The following is a 21,669-nucleotide window of genomic DNA, read 5'->3' as shown; positions in this document are numbered from 1 at the left end:
GTATCCTCTTAGACTTGTCTTTTTTTCCTCTAAAACTAACAGTTATTACATTTCTTCTATTTTGTTTTCCCCTTTGAACTAGTTTCACGTGTGATTTGGAGCTGAAGATCATGATCAAAAGAATGCAGTGCATTTCTGAGCTCCACCAGGTTTTGCTTGTGAGGTTTACATGCCCCTGCCGCCCTTGCTAATTATGAACTGAGATTCATTTTGTGATGCTTTTTGCTCATAGGTTATATACAGTTATTCTTCAGTTCTGTAATTGTAAAATATGTTGTCTGATTTATTGGTACTAAAGCCAGGGTTATTGCACATCCAAGAAGAGGTTTTTAAATTGGATTATGCATTATGTGTGTGCGTATATGTCTCTGTTTTTTTCCATAGCCAAAATTACAAACCTGCCATGACTTGTCTTGTGTAGGACTCTTCCACACGTGAGAAAACGAGAGTTGTCTATATGTTAAATCTGTAGAGTTAGCAAGTGACCTTTTGTCTTTCATCGAAAGCACTTGACCTGCAGCAGTGCGGCCTCACCAGTGAAGGAGCAAAGGCTTTCCTAAAGGCCCTTGAAACCAACAGAACTCTGCTCGTTCTGGATATAAGAAAAAATCTGCTTGTTGGTCTGTGGTCACTTTTTTTAAATTGATAAACACATAGCAAAACAAAAAGAATTTGTTCAGGTATTGACAGTTTTTTAAAACTTAATGTGTTTAACTTTCCTCATCATATACAGTTGGCCCTTGAACAACGTGGGGTTAGGGGTGTCGACCCCTATGCAGTTGAAGATCTGGGTATAAGTTTATAGTCAGTGGTTCCACATCTGTGGATTCAACCAACCTTGGATCATGTAGGACGATAGTACATATGTATTGAAAACTATGCGTGTGTCACTGGACCCGTGAGGTTCAAACCCATGTTGTTCAAGAGGTGAACCTAGATACTAAGCCTGCTTCCACCCAGAGCATTATTTCTTTCCTGTGCAACCTCTGAATTCTTGCCAGGAGTACTTTATTCATTTGTCAGATTCACAAGTAATTTTGTAATCATCTTCTGTGTGCCAGAGACGGGTTTAGGGACTAGGGATAAAGCAGTGAACCAGACAGACAAAAGTCTTGCCCTCATGGAGCTTACATTCTAGTGAAGGAGATCAGATAGAAATGAGTAAACAGATAAGTCATATAATTTTAGAGAGTAGGAAGTGCAAAACTATCTTAATGTAAAGAGAGTGAGGGAGAGCAGGTAGGACTCCATTGGATAGGTTTGTTAGGGGACAGCTTCACTGGAGAAGTGGCATTTGAACGGAGACCTGAATGAAGAGAGGAGCAAGCCATGGAAGATGTGGAGTAAGCACATTCCAGGACAAGGAGGCAATGAGTATATAGGCATGTAGGTGGGTGGAGTATTTAAGGAAAAGCAAGGAGGCCAATCTGGGCAGAGTACCGGGTGAAGAAGAGTGTGGTAGGACATGAGGTCAAGGAGCTAGGCAGGGGTCTGCTCTTGTAAAGTCTTGAAGGCCAGAGTAAAGATGTGGATTATTCTAAATGAGTAGAGGGGTTTGAACTGGAAAAAGGCATGATCCAAATCGTATCTGAATAAGGTGACCTGGTATAGAGAAGGGACTTGGGAGGATAAAGAAGAGGAACAGGGGGCTTCCCTGGTGGCGCAGCGGTTGAGAATCCGCCTGCCGATGCAGGGGACGCGGGATCGTGCCCCGGTCCGGGAAGATCCCACATGCCGCGGAGCGACTGGGCCCGTGAGCCATGGCCGCTGAGCCTGCGCGTCCGGAGCCTGTGCTCCGCAACGGGAGAGGCCACAACAGTGAGAGGCCCGCGTACCGCAAAAAAAAAAAGAGGAACAGGGAGACCAGTTAGGAGACTATCACAGTGCTCCAAATAAGAGATGTTTATGGCCTAGGTTAGGTTGGAAGTTTGCAGCAAGTGAAAAGTGGTTGAATTCAGGTTGTGTTTTGAGGGTGTAGCTATCAAGACCTGCAGATAGATGTGAGGTATGAAGGAAATAGTACCAAGGAGACAAGTCGTTGATGATTATGTGTGCAACTGGGTAGTATCCCTTAGAAGAAGGGGGCTGATGGGAGGAGCAGCTTTTGAGGGAATATCAGGACTTGGTTTGTTATCTTGGATGCCCTGGTTTGATATCTTAGATGCTCTTTAGGTATCTAAGCGTCTGGACGGTGCTCAGACTGTACTTTGTATCCAAAGGTATCCAAAGCCACTTTAGATGCAAAATGTTTCAAGTTGACCTTTGCTGCTGCCCAAATAGTAGCCACTGTGGGCAGTCTGCAAGATGGCATCTTAGGTTTCTGAGGAAGAAATTAGAATACACAAAGGGGGAAATAAGTGTATAATTATATAATGTAGATTTCATATTTAAATGTATGGGAAAAGCAATAATTAGTTGGCTTTTGGTTTTAAATGGAAATAGCCACTCATTGGAAAATAATTACTCTAATTTCAATTCATTTTACTTTAGATCATTCTGTGATGAAAACAGTTACCAAAAAAGTTCTCCAGATGGAAGGAGTGCCAAGTCAGAGGTATATAACATGTTTCAGTTCTTTCGGAAGAATTTCTCTTTAATGGCTTGGTTTTCTTTCTTTCTTAAAAGAAAATTATCAAGGTACTTTCTGCCATCTTAAAACTAAGATTTGAGTCAAATCAAATGGCTTTTCTGTTTTTGAAAATGTTGTGTGATGCTTTAATTTAGGTTCCCAGATATGCAGATTGAAAACCTTTTAACTTTTTATTTTCTGTAACATCTTATCGTTAGTCACAAATAGTCTTTTTTTTTTGGTGATAAGAATGAATAGCAGGAGCAGCATTTGTGAAACCAAATCTAATATGAAACTGACTCTTTCTTGTGAGTAAATTTGAATTTTGAAACAGCAAAACAATAAGGTTTAATAAAAAGCAAAATAAATTTTTTATGTTTATGATCTGCCAATTTCCCAGAACGAGTTTTGTGGTGACTTTAGTTATATACCAGATACATTAAAATCACCAGTGGACAACACATCTTTTATTCAGGTGCCCTCTGAAAGTTTTAAAACTTTGTTGACTTCATATCACTGAACGGTCCACTTTAAAATGGTTAAAATTATAAATTTTCTGTTTTGTGTCATTTACCACAATTTTTAAAAAATGTGTTGTTTGAAGATTTTTGGGTTTTATAACGGTATTGTATTAGCATAAAAATGAAAAATTTAAAAGACCACCTCTAATCCCATTATCCTATCAAGCAATATTTACATTTTTATTTTCTCTTCCTGCTGTCTATAAACATAATTCCACATAGCTTCAATATAATTTGCCATTCTTATGTTTTCATGCTAAATTTAAATTCTGTGATTCATAGTTATACTTTTTACCATTGCATTCACAAGGTTTCATTGAGTAGGTCAATTTTTTTAATTGGTGAAAAATTGGAAATAACCTCAAATAAACTATTGTAAACATCTTCATAAATACAGCTTCTTTTTTTCTACTTAAAGTTGTATGTTTTTGATTCTCTATTCATCAACTTGCTTGGACAATAGTGTATTAAATAAGTTGTTAAGAGTGTTTATGAAGTCAAAAAAAAGCTTATGATCGTCTGCCCATTGTTATTTCAAGAGAGTGATATTTTAATAATCAAATAGTACATTCAAAGAAGTTAAGATTTGTGATATCACACTAATTAGATATTATTATTAAAAATTTATATCCTATGTAAAGCATTCTTAAAATAGCTACATTGACTTTTGCTATGATATTAGAAATGGAAAGATATATAAATAAAACATGTATATGTAAAACATATTAGGAATTCTGTAAAATTAGTACAGAATAATAGGGCATCATGGAATGAGAACAGTTAAACATTTTTTTTTAGTTAGCATGATTAAACAAAGTGGAAATGTAACTGAAGTATACAAGCTCATTGAGCTCTTTTAAGAGTAATTTTATTTCTTGGGCTTTTTTTTGTATTTGCCTCAGTTATTTGGAGACATAGAGGTAAGCCAAATCAGTATCTGGGTATATACCTAGATCCAGGTGAGTATAGGAGTGAAATAATGGTGTGAATTGTGTCACATTTATATTGTACTTATGTATGCCTAATAAAAGATGGGAACTTTTATTAGAAATGTTTTAATCTCCTAACAAGAAAAGTGTAATTTAAAAAAATTTTAATACAAATGTATTTGCATTAGTTTCTGAAAGTAAAGGAAGCGTATACACATACAAACCATATGCATACAAACATTTTTTTTGATGGCAATGAAGTTAAAAAACACAATAAAATAGCACAAAATGAACTGAGCTCCTATATATTTTTAAGAGGCATGTAAATCACACAGGATCGTGTGGTGATTATCAATAAGCTACACTCTATGAAATATTTGTCCTCTATTACCACATACACTCCATTTTACCCTGCATCCTAATGCTGCTAAAATATAGTAGAAAGCAGCAGCATAGCACAGGGAGATCAGCTTGGTGCTTTGCGATGACCTAGAGGGGTGGGATAGGGAGGGTGGGAGGGAGGCTCAAGAGGGTGGGATATGGGGACATGTATATGCATATGGCTGATTCGCTTTGTTGTGTAACAGAAACTAACACAGAATTGTGAAGCAATTATACTCCAATCAAGATCTATTAAAATAAATAAATAAAATAACATAAAATACAGTAGCTGTGAAGGATAAATATAACCATTTTAACCTATGATGTTTGTTTTCAGTAAATTCAAGTTAAATATTTAAATGTGAATTTTAATATATGGCTTGTTCTAAGTAAAATATTAACACGTAGGTCTAGTTTCTGCAACCAAATGTTTCATATAAAGATACTTGCCTCTTTACTACTGAAATATAGGGTAAGTCTCCACATTTCACTCTTTCATCCAGTGGGTTTCATTTGTTTTTTTTTCTGTTTTCTATATGAAATCAAAGGAGCAGTGAAGGTTGACAGGCTTATAGGAGGGTAAAATTGACTCACCTACCCCCCAGCAACTTGCAGCCTTATAACTTGTATTGTTTTTACATAGAAAAATTCGTCTTAAATTTAACTTTTGGTCTACTTCTGAAGATTCTGTTTGGCAGAAGTCATGGGTATATCTGTGTTTCTGTGTCCTTGAGATTCAGAAATGCCAAAGGTGTTCTACGATTCAGGAAACTTGAGTGTTTCTGCATGATACATAAAATGTATCATACTTTGGGATCTTTTTTTAAACTTTATTTTTGCATTTCTGCACATCTCAATACTTTTGTTTTAGTTAAAATAACTTGTTACTGTAGAGAACTTATATTTTTAAAAAATGCTGGCTTATGTAAAACCTTTGTACAAAACCGATCCTCTTTTTAATGGGCTTGGCATCATTGTCAAGTGCCTTTTTGATTCCTTTCGACGTGTGCACGTGTGACAGTTGCTCTGTAGACCTTTGGTGCATCTTGATTCCTTCTTTTCATGCTTTGTCAAACGTAGTCTTGGCCGCAAAGAAGCCTGTAAGTAATGGAAGGAAACACTCTGCTGGTAAAGAATGCTACCCTCCTGAAGCGCTACCACCTGGAGTGTCTGGTTTCCGGCCATTGTGTCCTGCAGAAAGTGCAAAAAGCAACAGGTAAGCTGTTTGCATTCCCTGTCTTTTTCAGTCATTTAGAGTTCTTTATTTTGGAACTTGTATTATGTGGGTGGTCTCTGGTGCTTTGTGTAGAGGAAAAAAAGTAACTCACACATGGCTTGGCTTCTGCCTAATGAGCCCTCTAAGGAAGAAAAATTAAAAGTAATTGGGAGTTTCAAGTTGTTTCTCAAGTGTCACAACAGAGGTAACTCCATGGGAGTCTTGAGGAGACTAAAATGATCTCACATGATTGTGCATGTGAGAAAAGTTTGATTAAAGGCAGGTGTAGTTGAGCGAAGCCCTACAGCACAGAAGTAGGAATTTGGATACATACGAATGGGAAAAAAGACATTTTAGGCATGGGAAATAGTTTAATGCAGAATGGATGAAAAATATGCATTAGAGCTATTCTAAATGAACTGGCTTATTAACTCAGTAAATCAGATTTAGTGAGTCAAACTAGCATTAGCTGATTTCTTATCCAGGGGATAGCTGTTCATAGTAATTTTTGTCACAGAACAGTAAATAAAATGGTTGAATTATAGCTTTAGGCTTGCTAAGTGAAATAGATGGCTCTAGATGATCTTCAGGTGACTTACTTGGTAGTAATCACGAAATTGGGGATTAACAATTGCTTAAGAAAACAAAGAGAATTGATTTTAAATAGTACTTGAAGTAGTTCCTGTGTAAAATATCTGTTCAGTTGCTCATGTTAAATGGATGTTTCTACTCCCCACTGGACAACCGACTACTTTTTTGCAAATGGTAATGTGAATTGCTGTTGCATAAACTATAGTGCTGAATCCCCAGTGTTTGCACTTGAGTTTCACAGCTCTGTGGTTTCCTGTCTTCTTCCTGAGACACTTAATCGCAGGTCCATCCTCGTCACACAGGGTGGTAAATTAGAGAACGATTAATATCACCATTTAAAGAAGAGAGACAAATCTCAACCATCCTGAACATAGGAGCTGAAGGGGCCTCTCAGCAGTTCAGAGAGTTATTAGCAAGCCAGTAGGCTGAATTCTGTTCTGTTTTCTCCGTAGCAGAGCCCTCCAGGTCCTTGTTTTGAGCTTATTTATTTTTATACACAATTCTGTATGGATACTGTTCATACTACTAAATAGTTGTATTAACTGGGTTTAACTGGTCATGTATTTACATGAAGATCTAACTTTGTTTTGTTGCTATCTTTTTAGGGGCTTTCCATTCATCAAAGCTCGTGATGTATGTAATCAGTTGGTGGTGTGTAGCTATCACATTTATGATATATAGGGCTTGAATTGGGAAAGGTGGATGGTCATTCTTCTTGCTTTTTAAACTGACAGAGCCTTACATGAAGCATTTCCCTCTCTGAAATAAATCCATGTAAAACATGTTTGGTCGCTCTCCCAATGCAACTGTGTAGTTGTGTGGATTTGGCACACAACAGGCAGCCTTGTGGTGACGTCTGTAAACAAGGAAGCCTGTTTTCCAGTCCGCAAATCAGCTGTTACCCAGTGAGACGAACTTGACTGCCATTTCTGACCCCTCACATGGAGCTGTCATACTCAAGAATATTCACATGTTTTCAAGAAACGTTGTTTCTGAGCTATATATACAAATTCCTGATCTGAAAGCCAGTATAAAGCAACATCTCCTGAACCTCTGCTCTCTCACCAAGGCCACACACATTCCCTCGCTTATGGCCTCGTGGCAAGCGAATACTGTCAGTATCAGATTCTCCTTCCCAGTGGTCTTGGGAGACTGCATAGTTGCTCTGTGAAAGGCACCACTGCTGAGGTTGAGAGAAGAGCATCTTGGGTGTCAGTCCTGGCCTTGCGTTCCCGGAGAGAGGGGTGTGCACCTCGTTCTCCTGTTAGGGTTTTCCTAGGCTGCAGGGTTGCTGCTTGTTGTCAAAATGATGTCCTAGTGACTTGTCCTCTGCGTGGTTATATAATCCCAGCACAGTTCTTTATGATGTGTAGACTTTTATGGGGTTGTGGCCAGGTCAGTTTTAAATGTTTGGAAATGTCCTCTTGAACAACACTGCAGTGGCAGTGAAGCTTGCTGGGAGAATCGTTGCCCTGGTTTTGGCTTAAGGGTGGTGAGAAGATGAAGTTTTTGATGGGTCAGTTTTAGCTGTGTGTGTGTATGTGATTTATCTTTTAAAATTCTAATGTCTATTATTCACAGCTTAGATATGTTGACTTCCTGATTATTCATCAGTCCCTTTACTGATGTATTTTCCTCTGAAAAACTACATTTTCTTCCAGACTGTTTTTGTCTGATGGTGAAGAATAAATTTTTCATTTGCAGTATAAAGTTGATCTGAGAAGAAATGTTTACCTTGGATCTTCACTTGGCTTCTGTGAAAGAAACTTAATAAAATAATATGGGCAATTCCCATTACTAATCCTAACCACGTACAACAGAGGTCTGTACAGTAACATAGCAAAAATAAGTTCCTGTACTTTTACTTAGTCATTGCCTGTTTTACACTAAAGAGCAGTGAGAGACATTTATAAATAATGATACCTCAGATCACTTTGTTAAATGTCCTCTAATATTTGGATATTTGGTATCTGGCTTGTGTTGTCTTTTATACAATCTTGTCTTCTTTCTTTGCACTTTAGTGTAACAACTCTGTGGTTTCCTATCTTCTTCTTGTGACACTCAGGTCCATCAGAATTTCCTGTGACTGTGACAGTAGAGAGTCCTTCCTCCTCAGAAATCGAAGAGGTCGATGATTCCTCAGAACGTGTTCAGGAGGAGCCAGAGAAAATCCGTTTGAAACAAGAAGCATTGCAGGTACAAAGTTATCACTTTAAAGCTATAGAGAAGATTATTTTTCAAACGGAAGGCTGATCGCAACACAGCACAGCTTGTGTGAGGGTTCTGTTTTCTCCTCCCACCTGCATTGTATCCCCTTGAATGGTTCCTTAAGCTTAGACCAAGGTGAATGGTGGACATTTGAACTCTAAGAAACTAAAATCAAAACATGTCGTTAGTAATATATTTTCCTTTCCTTAGAACCTTAGTATATTAGATTTAGGGTGAACCTTAGTGATCATAGGATAAGGAAATTGAGTTCTGAATGAATACAGTCAGCTGATTCAGTGCTCTTGTTTTACAGATGAGAAAATTGACAGTTCTAGTTGAACTCTCTTTTTATAAGAGGAAAATATGGCCTCATTTTAAATAAAAATAAAGTTGAAAAAAGTTTTGATGTTGATATTCTCCTTTCCTAAAATCAAAAATATCAAGAAGCTACGTTCTATTACCAAATAAACCTGACCTCTCATGTCATTCCATACTTTTGTTTGTATGGACAGAAAAGAAAAATTGATTTTTATAAGAAATTTTTGCACCTCAAAGTTAATATATTTATTTTATTTCAACTTTAATGCAGAGCTGAACATTTCTAGTAAATAAAGGAACACCATTTGGGGGGACCTTGTCTTTGTGCTACAAAGTCCATGTTTAATTTTTTAAAATTATTTAATATGATTTTCTCTTCATATGAAACATGACACTTGACAGGTTTCAGAACTAATTATCCCATTATTGTAGGACTACGGGAATTACTCTTTGATTTTGAAAAGAGTTAGTTTTTTATTTTTTAATTAAAATTAATGATAATATAGAGAAATTTTAAGAAAAGAACTTAGAAAATTATGAAATGTTAGAGTAGGAGAAATCTATAGTTCATGTAGAGTTACTCCCTTTCGTTTTATAAATGAGCACCTACAATTTGTAGAACGTAAGTGGTTTATTAGTAAATGGCAGAGTATGACAAGACCCTAGAGCATCTAACCCGCATTCCTTGTCCTTTTAGTTGTGGTGTATTCATTTCCTTCACGAATAGACCACGAGATTGTATTTGTAAAAGCAGTAATAGACAGTGGGGAAGTCCAAGAAGTTTAAACACTGGGACCACAGAATAGCAGATTCAGAATGCACTGAGAACCCTTTTAGCTCTTCTCTGTTTTGACAAGACACTACAATGATGGTATCAAAGTGTTTAAGTATATATGCCCACAACAATCAAGAGATTTCAACATAGTTTTGAAAGAGAGAAGACAGGTGGAAGAGTGTGAAACTGAAGCAGTAGAACAGAGGAAAAGCATCACCTAGAATATGCACAGGGACCACATGCAACTGAGGAGGATTCTGACCCCACCTGCAGAAGTAGCTCCGTGCTTTGATGCGCATGTAGGAGAGAGTGTGGAGTTAGTTAAAAGTGTGACTGAAATAGGGGAGCTCATTGAAGGGTTGTGTTTGGAGGAGTGGACTCCCAGCCCCGCCCTCACCCTCCTGAAATGAGATGATTTCATTTTGAAAACAGTGAAACTGGCGAGAACTGGGGCAGCTAGTGTGAGTTTTTTCACGCTAGAAAATTGTGTTTGGGGGAGATCCTATTACAGTTACTGCCCGCTTCTTCCTGCATAAGAAGCCAATCAATCGTTGACTTCAGGGAGCTTTCTGCGCTCATTCTTAAATAGAAAATAACTGTCATTTGCCTGTTAGTTGAGTAAAGCTTACAACATGAGAGGGGGAAAAAGAGTGAAAGCATATCCTAGTAGGACCAGGGACAATTTAGGGAACAGAATAATTTAAGAAAAAACCCTAATTAGTATCCTGAGAGAGGTTTAAAAAGAGCTAGCAACTATAAAATAAGACTAGGGTATTAATGAAAAGGAGAATGGTCAGAAAGCAAAAGAGTTCTCCTGGAAATGAAAATATGGTTGCTGAAATAAATTCAGTAGGAATTTAAAAAATTTCTCAGTATATAAAAAAGAAAGACACAATGGAAAATGTGATAGAAATATGTTAGAGAGGCTGCATCTGGGAGATCCCACATGTTACTATTAGAAACTCCAGACCCAGAAAAAAAATGGAGGGAAGCTGTCAAAGGGCAACAAAATTCCCCACAGCTGAAAGTAGACATCAGGCCTCAGATTGAAAATAGTTATGCAAGATGAGCAAGAATAGACTCATACCTAGGCACCCTTCCTTGTGAAACTTTCAAATACTGAAAAAATAAATTAAAATAGAATAAAATACTGAGAGGATACATCCATTCCAGAGAAAAATACTGGTCACCTAAAAAAAAAGGTTAAAATCTGACTTTATCATACTTGTCATGAGCACCATGGATCCTGGAAGGCATTAGAAAGATACCTCCAAAGTTTTTCAGGCACATAATTTTCACCCTAGGGGTTTGTATCCAGCCAAACTATCAGTCATACGTGGAGGCTGAAGAAGATATTTTGTACCCAAAGAAATTTGAAAAATTGACTTCCTGTGCTATACCTTAAGCTATTTATAGAAATAATCCAGCAAAATGAGTCAATAAACCAAGAAGGAAGGTAATAGGGGATTCAGTGCAGATTGCAGCTAGTCTAGAGTGGAGAGGCTTCTATTGATTGTGTGATTGAGAGCTTCGAAACACCTTGAGGCATATCGTACTTACTAGGTGTTAGGCACTGTTGGAAGGGAGGAAGGAGAGGAAGAGGAGAAGGAACTTGAACTCCAGAGGAGAAAAGGCTCTACGGACATAAACCTGAAGCACACTAGACTATGGTTGATTTTTAACCTACTATTGGTGAGGAAGGGAAGAATCCACTTCAGCTTGACACTATAGATGTCCCCTTTTCAGTGACACACAGGGGTAATGACCACCTATCTAATTTGTTGTCCAAACCGGAACTTGTCCAAACTCCTTACACTTCAACAGTGTAAGGAGGCACTCTAATGCTGTAACATCAGGACAACAGGTATAAACTGGAACAGCCCAAGGCGGCTTGGGGTATGTGGTCACCCTGCACAAGGGCAGTGACACTGGCACAGTATGGAACGAGGTGTAGTCTATACACAGAGACACAGTACATCTGCAGTGGGCAGTATTAATTTCATTGTAATAATGGCAATACTGTCTTGGTTTGCAGCTTTTATTGTCAACGTGCATGTAATCACAAATAACTAAAGTGAACAATACTTAGTATGTATGAGTATTAACTTGGTATGTACTGAAATGTATTGTGTAGTAGTATGTACTTAGTATATATTAGGCTCTAAGTGTTTTTGCATATATTAACTCATTTAATCCTCTGAATAGCCTTATGAGGTTGGTGCTAATATCATTCCTACTTTTGAGAACAGGAAGCTAAGACAGGGAAGGAACTTGCCCAGGCTGTACCTAATTTAAGGTTGGATCGAGGCTTTGAGTTTAGGCTCTCTGCCTGTTCTCTTAAACCTTACTCCGTACTGACTCTCAAATAACAGAAGAATTAACTGCACATAGAATAGAATATAAATTTCAACTTTGACAATGTAAGAGCTAGGTTTGGAAGGTAGACAGGAGGTTGAAAAAAGGGAAGATGGTATGAATGTCCTTATTTTACAAAGCGTGACGTTGAGAGAGTTTCTAGTTGATCAACAATGTAGGTTTTTAAGTATATCACTACATGTCAAAGAGATCATGAGCAGTGGAATAACTCATGATGACATAACTTTACTGAGCAGTGTGGACATAGGAAAGAATGTAGAGGAACTAAACCCTTACTTGTTAGTAATTCAGAAAGTGAACAGATAATGCCTCCAATTTAGTGAGAAAATAGTCATGTGAGAGTATTACTTGGAAATGCAGAAGAATTCAAAATGACAATAGTTGGATCTCCCAGGTGGCGCAGTGGTTAAGAAACTGCCTGCCAAGGCAGGGGACATGGGTTCGAGCCCTGGTCTGGGAAGATCCCACATGCCACGGAGCAGCGAAGCCCGTGCACCAGAACTACGGAGCCTGTGCTCTAGAGCCCGTGAGCCACAACTACTGAGCCCATGTGCCACAACTACTGAAGCCTGCGCACCTAGATCCTGTGCTTCATAACAAGAGAAGCCACCGCAATGAAGAGTAGCCCCCACTCGCCGCAACTAGAGAAAACCTGCACGCAGCAACGAAGACCCAATACAGCCAAAAGTAAATAATAATAATAAAATAATAAAAAATAACAATATTTGACGTAAACCTCATAAAAAAGGAAATCCATACAGCCAGTAAACAGAGAAAAGTGTACAACTTCATTAAGTAATAAGTGAAAAGTGAGTCAAAACCAAGGAAACTACATGTCAATCAGATTGACAAATACATAAATAAAAAGTCTGGTAGTATCAGGTATTGTAGGCCTGAAGTACTATGGGAATCATCTACCCTGTTTATACTGGAGTATAAATCGACACAACTACTTTGGAAAGCATTTAGCCCTCTCCATCAACTGAAGGTATATAAATAGCCTGTGAGCCAGCAGCCCTCACCCCCGCCCTGTGTAAATGCACCAGAATAACGGGCACAGCAGGATTCCTGTCCATGATTTGCATTAGCACAAACTGAAAACAAACCAAATGTCCATTAACAGTCAAAAATAAATGATGTGTATTTGTACAGTGGGAAAACTATCCAGCAATAAAATTGAATGAACTAGAGCTACAGGCAGCAATGTGGATGAATTTTTTAAACCAATGTTGAGAGAAAGAAATAAGTTAGAAAAGACTTCATATCCTATGATCCTGTACATAAAGTTAGATGTTGACACAACTAAACTCTTTTGTTAGGGATGCATGCAGGTTAAAGGAAATGACTGTCAAGAAGTGAGGTTGGTGTTTAACCGGGAAGAGGGAAGGAGCTTGTGATGAGAAAAGGATATGGGGGGTTTTTGCGATGCTGACAAGTCTCAATACTTTCAGATTCGAGTAGTGCTTATGTAAGTATTCTCTTTTTATTTGTCACATTCACAGTTTTGTTCTGTGCACTTCTCAGTATACATATCGTATTTTACAATTAAAAACTGCGTAAAGAATCGGTCGCTTCTTGAGTGCTGGATGTGGGAGTGGGATGAGACCGTTTCATTTTAAGCCCTTCACTACTGTTTGCATTCGCATGTTCATTCATTCAGCATTAATTGCACATATTCTATGTACCAAGCACTCTTCTAATTTTATATGTGTTTTAACTCATGTAATTCTCACAAGAGCTCTGTAATATGGGAGCTTATCTCCATTTTATAGATGAGGAAGTTGAGGCCTAGAGTTATAGAACTTGTCCAAGGTTATGTAGCTAATGGGTAGTGCCAGGCCCATTTGCCTCAGAGAATCTGAATATTTACAATATAATCTAAAAGAGAAATTTAATGACTAATTATAAGCAAAAAAATTGCACACTAAAGAAGATGACAAGTTTTCATCTATCCAGTTAGAGAAAAACACACAGTCTGTCTTTCACACTCGTACATCTTATATGTACGTGTGTGGCAGGGATTTTCCTTATTAAGCAATTATTTATTGACCGTCTACGTTGTGCTAGGCACAGGTGCTGGGGATAAACACTTAATAAAATACACCCCCTATCTTCAAATAACTTGCACTCTAAGTGAGGAAGTAAGCCAACAGTTATAGTAGAGGTTATATACCAAGTGATACATCGCTGATGGCAGTGTAAAATCTCAGAAATCTTTTGGAAAGAAGTCTGGAGGTAGGTACCTCAGAGCCTTAAAAATGTTCATTTGCTTTGATCTCAAACTCATTTTTATGGATTTATTGTAAGAATGTTATTCTCAATATGGAAAAAGGCCTTCATGCATAAAAACGGTTATTTTGTCTGATAATACTGAAAAGTTGGAAAGAATTTAAATGTGTAAAATGGTTAACCAGTAAACCCACTCAGTGGAATATTTTGTAGCCCACACAAAAAAATCAAGGTTATGAATCCCCTGATTATATGAGAAATGCTTGATTTCAATGTTAAATGGAGAAAAGTTGAACATAAAATTTGATATCCAATATGATGGGAGCTTTGTCCCAGAAAAATCACCCTAGCCAGTGTACAGAAGGGTGGAATGGAGAGCAGATGGCAGGAAGGAAAATTATTCCAAAGCCTTATCATTAGTCTTACTTAAGTAATAGAATATCAAGCAATTTTACTTTCTAACTTTTTTGGTTCCATATTTCCATGTAAGGGACATGAATTCTGAATACTTTGTAGGAGGAGGGTACACTTTTTCACAAAAATTGAACACTGTGTTCTAATTCCCTCCATTAGAGGGAGAAACTGTTGCATGTAATTGCACTTTGATGTGCTATTTAGAACCAGTCAGGAATTTTAATCTACCTTCCTCTGACCGTGCTGAGGGTTTTTTGTTTTTTTGTTTATTTGTTTAGAATTTCTTTGAAATCAGTTTTAGAAGATTGATTAAACCATTATATTAAAAGTAGAGGAATTTTGCAATTTTTTTCCCTTTTTCCCCATTGAAAACTTAACTGGCTTTAGTAATGAACCATTAAAGAATTTGAAGTTCTTAGACTCTCAATTTTTTAAACATGTTCTGAATATAAAAATATATGTTCATTGAGCAAATGTTTGAAAACAATGAACTTCTTGAAGGAAATAAAAGCCACCTCTGCATGTACACACACCTAATCTGCTCTTTTGTCTTAAAAAAGTATCCGAAATATTTTGCCATGTCACTAACTACTCTTCTACATCAGAGAATTTGATTAAGCTTATGCATCATCTCCCAGGAAAAACGCACAGATATATTTTGAATGTAGCACTCCTGAAGCCCATTCATGAACTCTGGTTGAGACCTCTTGTCATTCTTAGTGGCTTCATAGCGCATTCCTTCAGACGATGAGCTGTTTTTATTTAAACCAGTCCCAATTCGGAGGCTCTTAGCTTTCTTCTAGGGTTTGGTTATAAACAATCTTATGAAATCATGTTGGTAGATAAATCTTTGCCCACATCTTTGATTTCCTTAGGGTAAACTCCTGATGTAGGATTGTTGTTAGGTACTAAAAGCTACTGTCCAGAAAGTGATACCAGCTCCTCTCCCAATGATGGCAGGTAATAGAGTTCCTCATTCTTTAAGTGATTGTTCAAAGCAGTTAACATGTATAAATATACCTTACTGTTTTCATAAGTATAGGTATTATGATTGTTTATCACTGCATAAGAAACCACCCCAAAACAGTGGCCTAAAACAATGACAATCATTTATTTTGCTCACGAACCTGGAGGTTGAGTAGAATATTAATTCTTTTACTACACTCTTACTGACTGAAAACAATACCTATATGACTAGCTCAGAGTTCTGTAGGTCAGAAGTCCAGGCACAGCATGACTGGGCTTCCTGCTCAGATACACACGGGAACATGTGGGTTCCCTCCTGAGAGTGTTAAAGCACGTGAAATTTAAGTGTAAGATATTGAGCCCCAAACGTTGGATGTTCACCATAGTTTGTGTGGGCCACAGAGCTGAAATCAAGATGTCAGTCTGGCTGTGTTAGCGTCCAGAGGCTCTGGGAAAGAATGCCTACAGGCTTCTTCTGGCTTGTTGGCATAATTCAGATTCTGCAGTTGCAGGACAGAGGTCCCCATTTCCTTGCTGGCTGTCAGTCGGGGGAGAGTTTCAGCTCCTAGAGGCCTCTCGCTTGCCTTCCGTGCCGCAGCATTGGACCTCTTCAGAGCCAGCAATGGAGAGTCTCCCTCTTGTCCCTTTTGTACTTCAATTCAGGAAGAGTTCAGGTCCTTTTCATGGGGTGCCTGAGTAGGCCACATCCACCTAAAATAATCTCCCTATCTTAAAAGATCAACTGATGTTGAACCTTAATTCCATGTGCAAAATCCCTTCACTACAGCACCTACATTTAGAGTTTGATTGGATAAGTGGAAGGTTTGTGTACTTCAGTAAGTGGTTATCTTGGGGGCTCTGTCAGAATTCTGCCTATTGCAAGCAGTGTCCCCACTTCAAGGACCGAAGTGTCTTAGTTCCTAAAACTCCTAAGATAGTTTATCAGTGTTCATTTTATTTCAGTGACCTTGGTGAAGGGAGGACTACCACCTCCGTGAGCAGGAATGGCAGCCAGCTTCCTGAGTCCACAGTGTGGCTCTGCTACTTAGTGGTGTGACCTCGGCTGTGCTGCTCTACTTACTCTACTTCTCTGCCTCTGTTTCCCTCATCTGTAAAATAACATGGAGTTAGTGATCATTCTTTCCTCGTAGGGTTTTTTGTTTTATAAATTTATTTTTGGCTGCATTGGGTCTTTGTTGCTGCTCGCCAGCTTTCTCCAGTTACGTCGAGCGGGGGGCTACTCTTCGTTGCGGTGCGGTGGCTTCTCTTATTGCGGAGCACAGGCTCTAGGCGCGCAGGCTTCAGGAGTTGTGGCACGTGGGTTCTAGAGCGTAGGCTCAGTAGTCGTGACGCACAGGCTTAGTTGCTCTGCGGCATGTGGGTTCTTCCTGGACTAGGGCTCGAACCCGTGTCCCCTGCACTGGCAGGCGGATTCTTAACCACTGTGCCAGTAGGGAAGCCCCCTCTTAGGGTTTTGATGATTCGATTATTTAATACCCAGGGAACTCCAGGAACAGTGCTTGACTGTAAATTGCTTTAAAAGTGATCACTTTTTTAAAACATGCTTTTGAATCTGCAATTATGCAATTCAGGTATGCTAAGCAGGTTCGTTAATAGGACTTCCTGCTATAAAGAGACCCACAAATAAAAATAGAATTTTTCTTTCTTGGTCGTAACTTCTTATTTCTGACTTACTATGTTATATGCATATGCCTTTTATGGTGGGCTGCCACAAATTTATGTTGGAAAGAGTGGAATTTAAATAAATCTTTGCAAATTTGATAGATTTTGATCATTCATTTCACTGGCATGGTATGATATGACCAGTAGCAGACTAAAATCTGAGTTCACTTCTGCCTCTGCCCCTAAATCCTGATGAGACCAATAGCTGGAAAGGCTTTTGGATATTATACTATGAATTAGTTATAATATTGACTCTGTTTGCTTAGGAAACCCTGGAGGAGTGCCTAAAGCAGTTAAAGGAGGAAAGAGTAATAAGACTGAAGGCTGATAGACGAGTCAGTGAGGTAAACACGTTTCATCTGCTTTTGAGAGTGTTTTGGTTTTATTTTGATTTGATTTTAAGCCATATACACATATTTTGTAAGCTTTAGAACTGTAATATGTTGCAAATTGGTGGTATCATATGGACTTTTGCATTTACTGGTATTTAGTGATCATATGATCTATATTCCAGAAAGCATGTTTTTAAAGATGTGAAAATCTGGTTTTGTGTATGTGTGTGTGTTTGTGTGTGCTTTTATATGACATTAGCTTATTTCCTGTTCATGATTCTTTGATTCAAGAAGGCACCTTCTGTGCATGTATTGTATATACAGTAACATAAAAGACATGATGAGACTCTCCTGGCAATGAATTAGGAAAGTGAATCATTGAAATAAATTTAAGATATTGGAAAACTTCTAAGAATGCAATGAAAGATAAAAATATATACTATGAGAATTACATTAGGTAATGTGCATGAAAGCAGGGCATAATCTAAAAAGTTCTATCTAAATATAATTTATCACAGGGTGAGTGTAGGGAGGAATTTTTGAAAGTGCATCCATTGGATTGGCAGACACTCATTCAATAAATGTTGAGCACCTGCTCATGTAAGGCAAAAGGGGCATCATGAACATTAACGGCCTTTCTGAGAAATACGAGAGTTGAGCTTACAGGGGGTTTTAAGTGCGTAGATGATGAGCAGAAGGGGAAGAGTGCACGGGGGTGAATATGTTGAAGAAGCCAAAGAAAATATTGGTGATCGTACATTTAATAAATTGGGTTGGGTATGATTTAGGACTTTTAAACGTAAGCATTAGATATTTTACTCACTAAAGTTAATTCTTAACATTCAGCAGAGTTGTAATATGTTTTGTTCAAATCAGATTCTATAATTCACTTTCTAATTTAAGGGAAACTTAAAGCAGGTCATTTTCTAATGTGGAATGAGGCTCCATTATGAATTGAACCAGTTAGAAATGTGATCTTTTGTGAAAGATCATTAATAAAACGGTAGCTTGGGTTTATTTATATACCACCTAAGTGTTATATAGGAAACTTTGTTGGGTGCCTGTGAGTTTTCGTTATTATGTGATAAGGTCTCTGTCTTTACTGGCGGAGGGTTACATTAATTATAAATTAATTACATTTTGAGTGTTTTAGTTTTGTTCCTTGAAACTAGGCAAGACTACTTTTTGTTTGTTTGTTTGTTGTTTTTTGGGGTTTTTTTTTGCGGTATGTGAGCCTCTCACTGTTGTGGCCTCTCCCGTTGCGGAGCACAGACTCCGGACGCACAGGCTCAGCGGCCATGGCTCACGGGCCCAGCCGCTACGCAGCATGTGGGATCTTCCCGGACTGGGGCACGAACCCGTGTCCCCTGCATCGGCAGGCGGACTCGCAACCACTGCGCCACCAGGGAAGCCCAAGGCAAGACTACTTTTGATGACAATGAGAAAAAATCATGTCAGACGTTTTCAGTCTTCTTGTATAGCTGGAACATGAAAATGCCCAGTTAAGAAACACAACTTTCTCTTTGTCTGAAGCCCTTCATGCCCACTCATTGACAAGCATGATCCTGGATGATGAAGGTGTTTTGGGCAGCACTGAGAATTCTCTTCAGAAGTTCCATGCTTTCCTGGTTCTCCTTAAAGATGCTGGGTTAGTTCATTTCTCTTCCTGGCATTCTTCTCTTTGCGACTCTAATGGTAGTTTGCTGAGGAACTGGAGCAATTTTCATCACTTACGTGGCTATATTTAGCCAAATTTAGTGTAATTATAGGTAATATAGTTGACGTTTTAAAATGAGGAATTAAATTTTTTAAGAAATGCAAATAGAGAAGCCTGCTTTGGTAGAGTGGGGAGCCCATTATAAAAGAGTAACCTGTAGACAGAGTAATTAGTAGGTATAGTTGTTTTGTAAAGACTAAATTAAAGGCAGTTTTCATTGAAAATAGTCGGGAATGCATAAGAATTTTCCTATCTTTCACTTCTTTTGCTTGTTTGATAAGTTTGAATTAAAGTTATCTTTGCCTTAGACATAAAAATGATTATTAATCTGCAGGGGAGATATAGGTCAGTGGTTCTCAACCGGGAGCAATTTTGCTGAAAGAGGGAAGTGGAGATTGATAGTTGATGGAGCGGTGTTTTGTCAGTGAATGAATTGGTGTTGGTGTTGGGAAGGAAGGAACAAACACATTCTTGGAAACTGGAGGAAAGGTGGTAAAGAAGTGTGGGAATGGAGGTGTGACAGGCAGTGGACAGGGTGCACGGTACATATTGAAGCTGCTAGTGAGACAGTGGGATGTCTCCTAGAGGATGAATCTGGAAAGGGCTGAGGATTTGGGGGAGAGAGAGGCTTGTAGTCTGGAGTAGGATGTTGGCTTTTAAGATTTTAGAAGTAAGGCTTCCCTGGTGGCGGGGTGGTTGAGAGTCCGCCTGCCGCTGCAGGGGATACGGGTTCGTGCCCCGGTCTGGGAGGATCCCGCATGGCGCGGAGCGCCTGGGCCTGTGAGCCATGGCCGCTGAGCCTGCGCGTCCGGAGCCTGTGCTCCGCAACGGGAGAGGCCACAGGAGTGAGAGGCCCGCGTACCGCAAAAAAAAAAAAAAAAAAGATTTTAGAAGTATTTCATGATTGTAGGTCTGGGGAAATCTAAACTGCTCTTCTGTGATTATAATAACCTTTGTCTTTTCTCCTTTCCTCCTCTCGTCTAGGCTTGGGCAGTTGGCCAAAATGGCTGGTATAGATCAGTCAGATTTTCATTTACTAGGTCGTCCCCAGGTGAATTCTACTGTTAGTAGTCCACCTAAAGAAGAAAAGAAGGCACTTGAAGAAGGAAAATCAGAATCAAAACAGAGTGCCCCATAACAAATGCAAAATAGCCAAGTAAATGGACAGAACAGCACTTAATGATTCTAAGAGTGATTAGCAAAAAGGAAATGACCAAGTCAGAGAGAAAACAATAATGATCAGTCTCTAATAGTTCACATGCTCGGGAGCTAGAAGACTCTGGAGTCCTTTCCAAATCTGAGATTAGTAAATGTGTGCCCATTTCATGATACTGTACTTTTGTAAATAAGGAGACTGGAAGTTCTTGAGAAAATTTATGAGTTAAAGCAAACTATCCTTAATGAAGAAAGAAGACATTAGAGAAAATATTCCAGATTTTAAATTGTATAAATGTCTGTTCTGTTCATATTTTATCTAGGTTTCTATTTGTATGCAGTCAGCTTACAATGAAGGAACACTAATGAAGGTACACATACTGATATAATTTTTAAAATAAGTAATCCAGACATAGCTAATAGGTAACATATTAGAGTGAATCACCTGGTTATGGGAATGGGAGGGGAAAACCTGTCAGCTTTTCCTCTAGCCTTACTTGGAGCCCCCATCAGCCAATCTCAGAGTGGCCTTGGGAACTGACAGCTTGAGAACACAGTCTGGTCACAAACTATATACGGTTTACATGTGCCTGGAGGATAGCAAAGAAATTAATTATCTTACAGAATAGGGTTTTATTTTTAGTGAGGGAAAGGAAATGGGTAATAACTACCCCAATCACCAAAGTCTGAAAACGTAGCGGACATAGCCTTGGATATAGCTAGGTTAAGCTGAGAATCACTTGGCAAGATATAATTACAAAAAAAACTGGCTCTGAAATCTTCTGATTAATCAATTGACTGTGTTAATAATAAGATTACAGAGTAACATTGAAGTTTTGAACTCTACTTTTTAATGGTTGGCTTTGTTCATCACTGAATTTTTGTCTTGTCTTTTGTCTTCCCCTCCACTTTCCGAAAATTACAGGTGATGCTAGGATTCCTTTGCCTCTCGACTCCTTCCGTGTCCCAGCGTCTACTCAGGAGGCCTTAGAAACTTCCAAAGACAACCTGGGGGTGCCAGTCACAGAGCAGCGGCAGGAGTCTTTTGAAGATTTCATTGCTAGAACATGTTCTCCTTCAGCAGACGTCATTTCTGGAACTGGAAGTCAAAGAAAAGAAGAGGAATTATCTAGAAATAGCAGGTCTTCTTCAGAGAAAATGAGCAAAGCAGGTGAATAGACCAAAAACTACTCTGCTAAGAAACAACCTGGGAAGGACCTGCATTCCTGCTCTGACTCACCTGTAAAGCAGAAAAGCAAAGGAATTGGGCAAACTAATTCTTGGTTAAT

At 38.6% G+C, this 21,669-nt stretch overlaps 1 protein-coding gene across 1 annotated transcript; it reads left to right on the top strand.

Moving 5' to 3' along the window:
* The first annotated feature begins 561 nt into the window (after positions 1-561).
* On the top strand, positions 562-21,392 carry LOC309797805 (uncharacterized protein). The gene is made up of 7 exons (XM_082646213.1): positions 562-620; positions 2,491-2,554; positions 5,481-5,616; positions 8,273-8,403; positions 17,443-17,520; positions 20,704-20,751; positions 21,306-21,392. The coding sequence occupies exons 3-7, from the start codon at positions 5,508-5,510 to the stop codon at positions 21,369-21,371; spliced, it is 432 nt and encodes a 143-aa protein (XP_082502339.1). The 5' UTR covers positions 562-620; positions 2,491-2,554; positions 5,481-5,507; the 3' UTR covers positions 21,372-21,392.
* The last annotated feature ends 277 nt before the right edge of the window (positions 21,393-21,669 follow it).

Source organism: Mesoplodon mirus (assembly GCF_964341445.2).
Source record: "Mesoplodon mirus genome assembly, contig: HAP1_SCAFFOLD_1002, whole genome shotgun sequence".
Taxonomy (NCBI): domain Eukaryota; kingdom Metazoa; phylum Chordata; class Mammalia; order Artiodactyla; family Ziphiidae; genus Mesoplodon; species Mesoplodon mirus.
The sequence above is the reverse complement of the archived record's forward strand: the minus strand, read 5'-3'. Positions and strand labels throughout refer to the sequence as shown.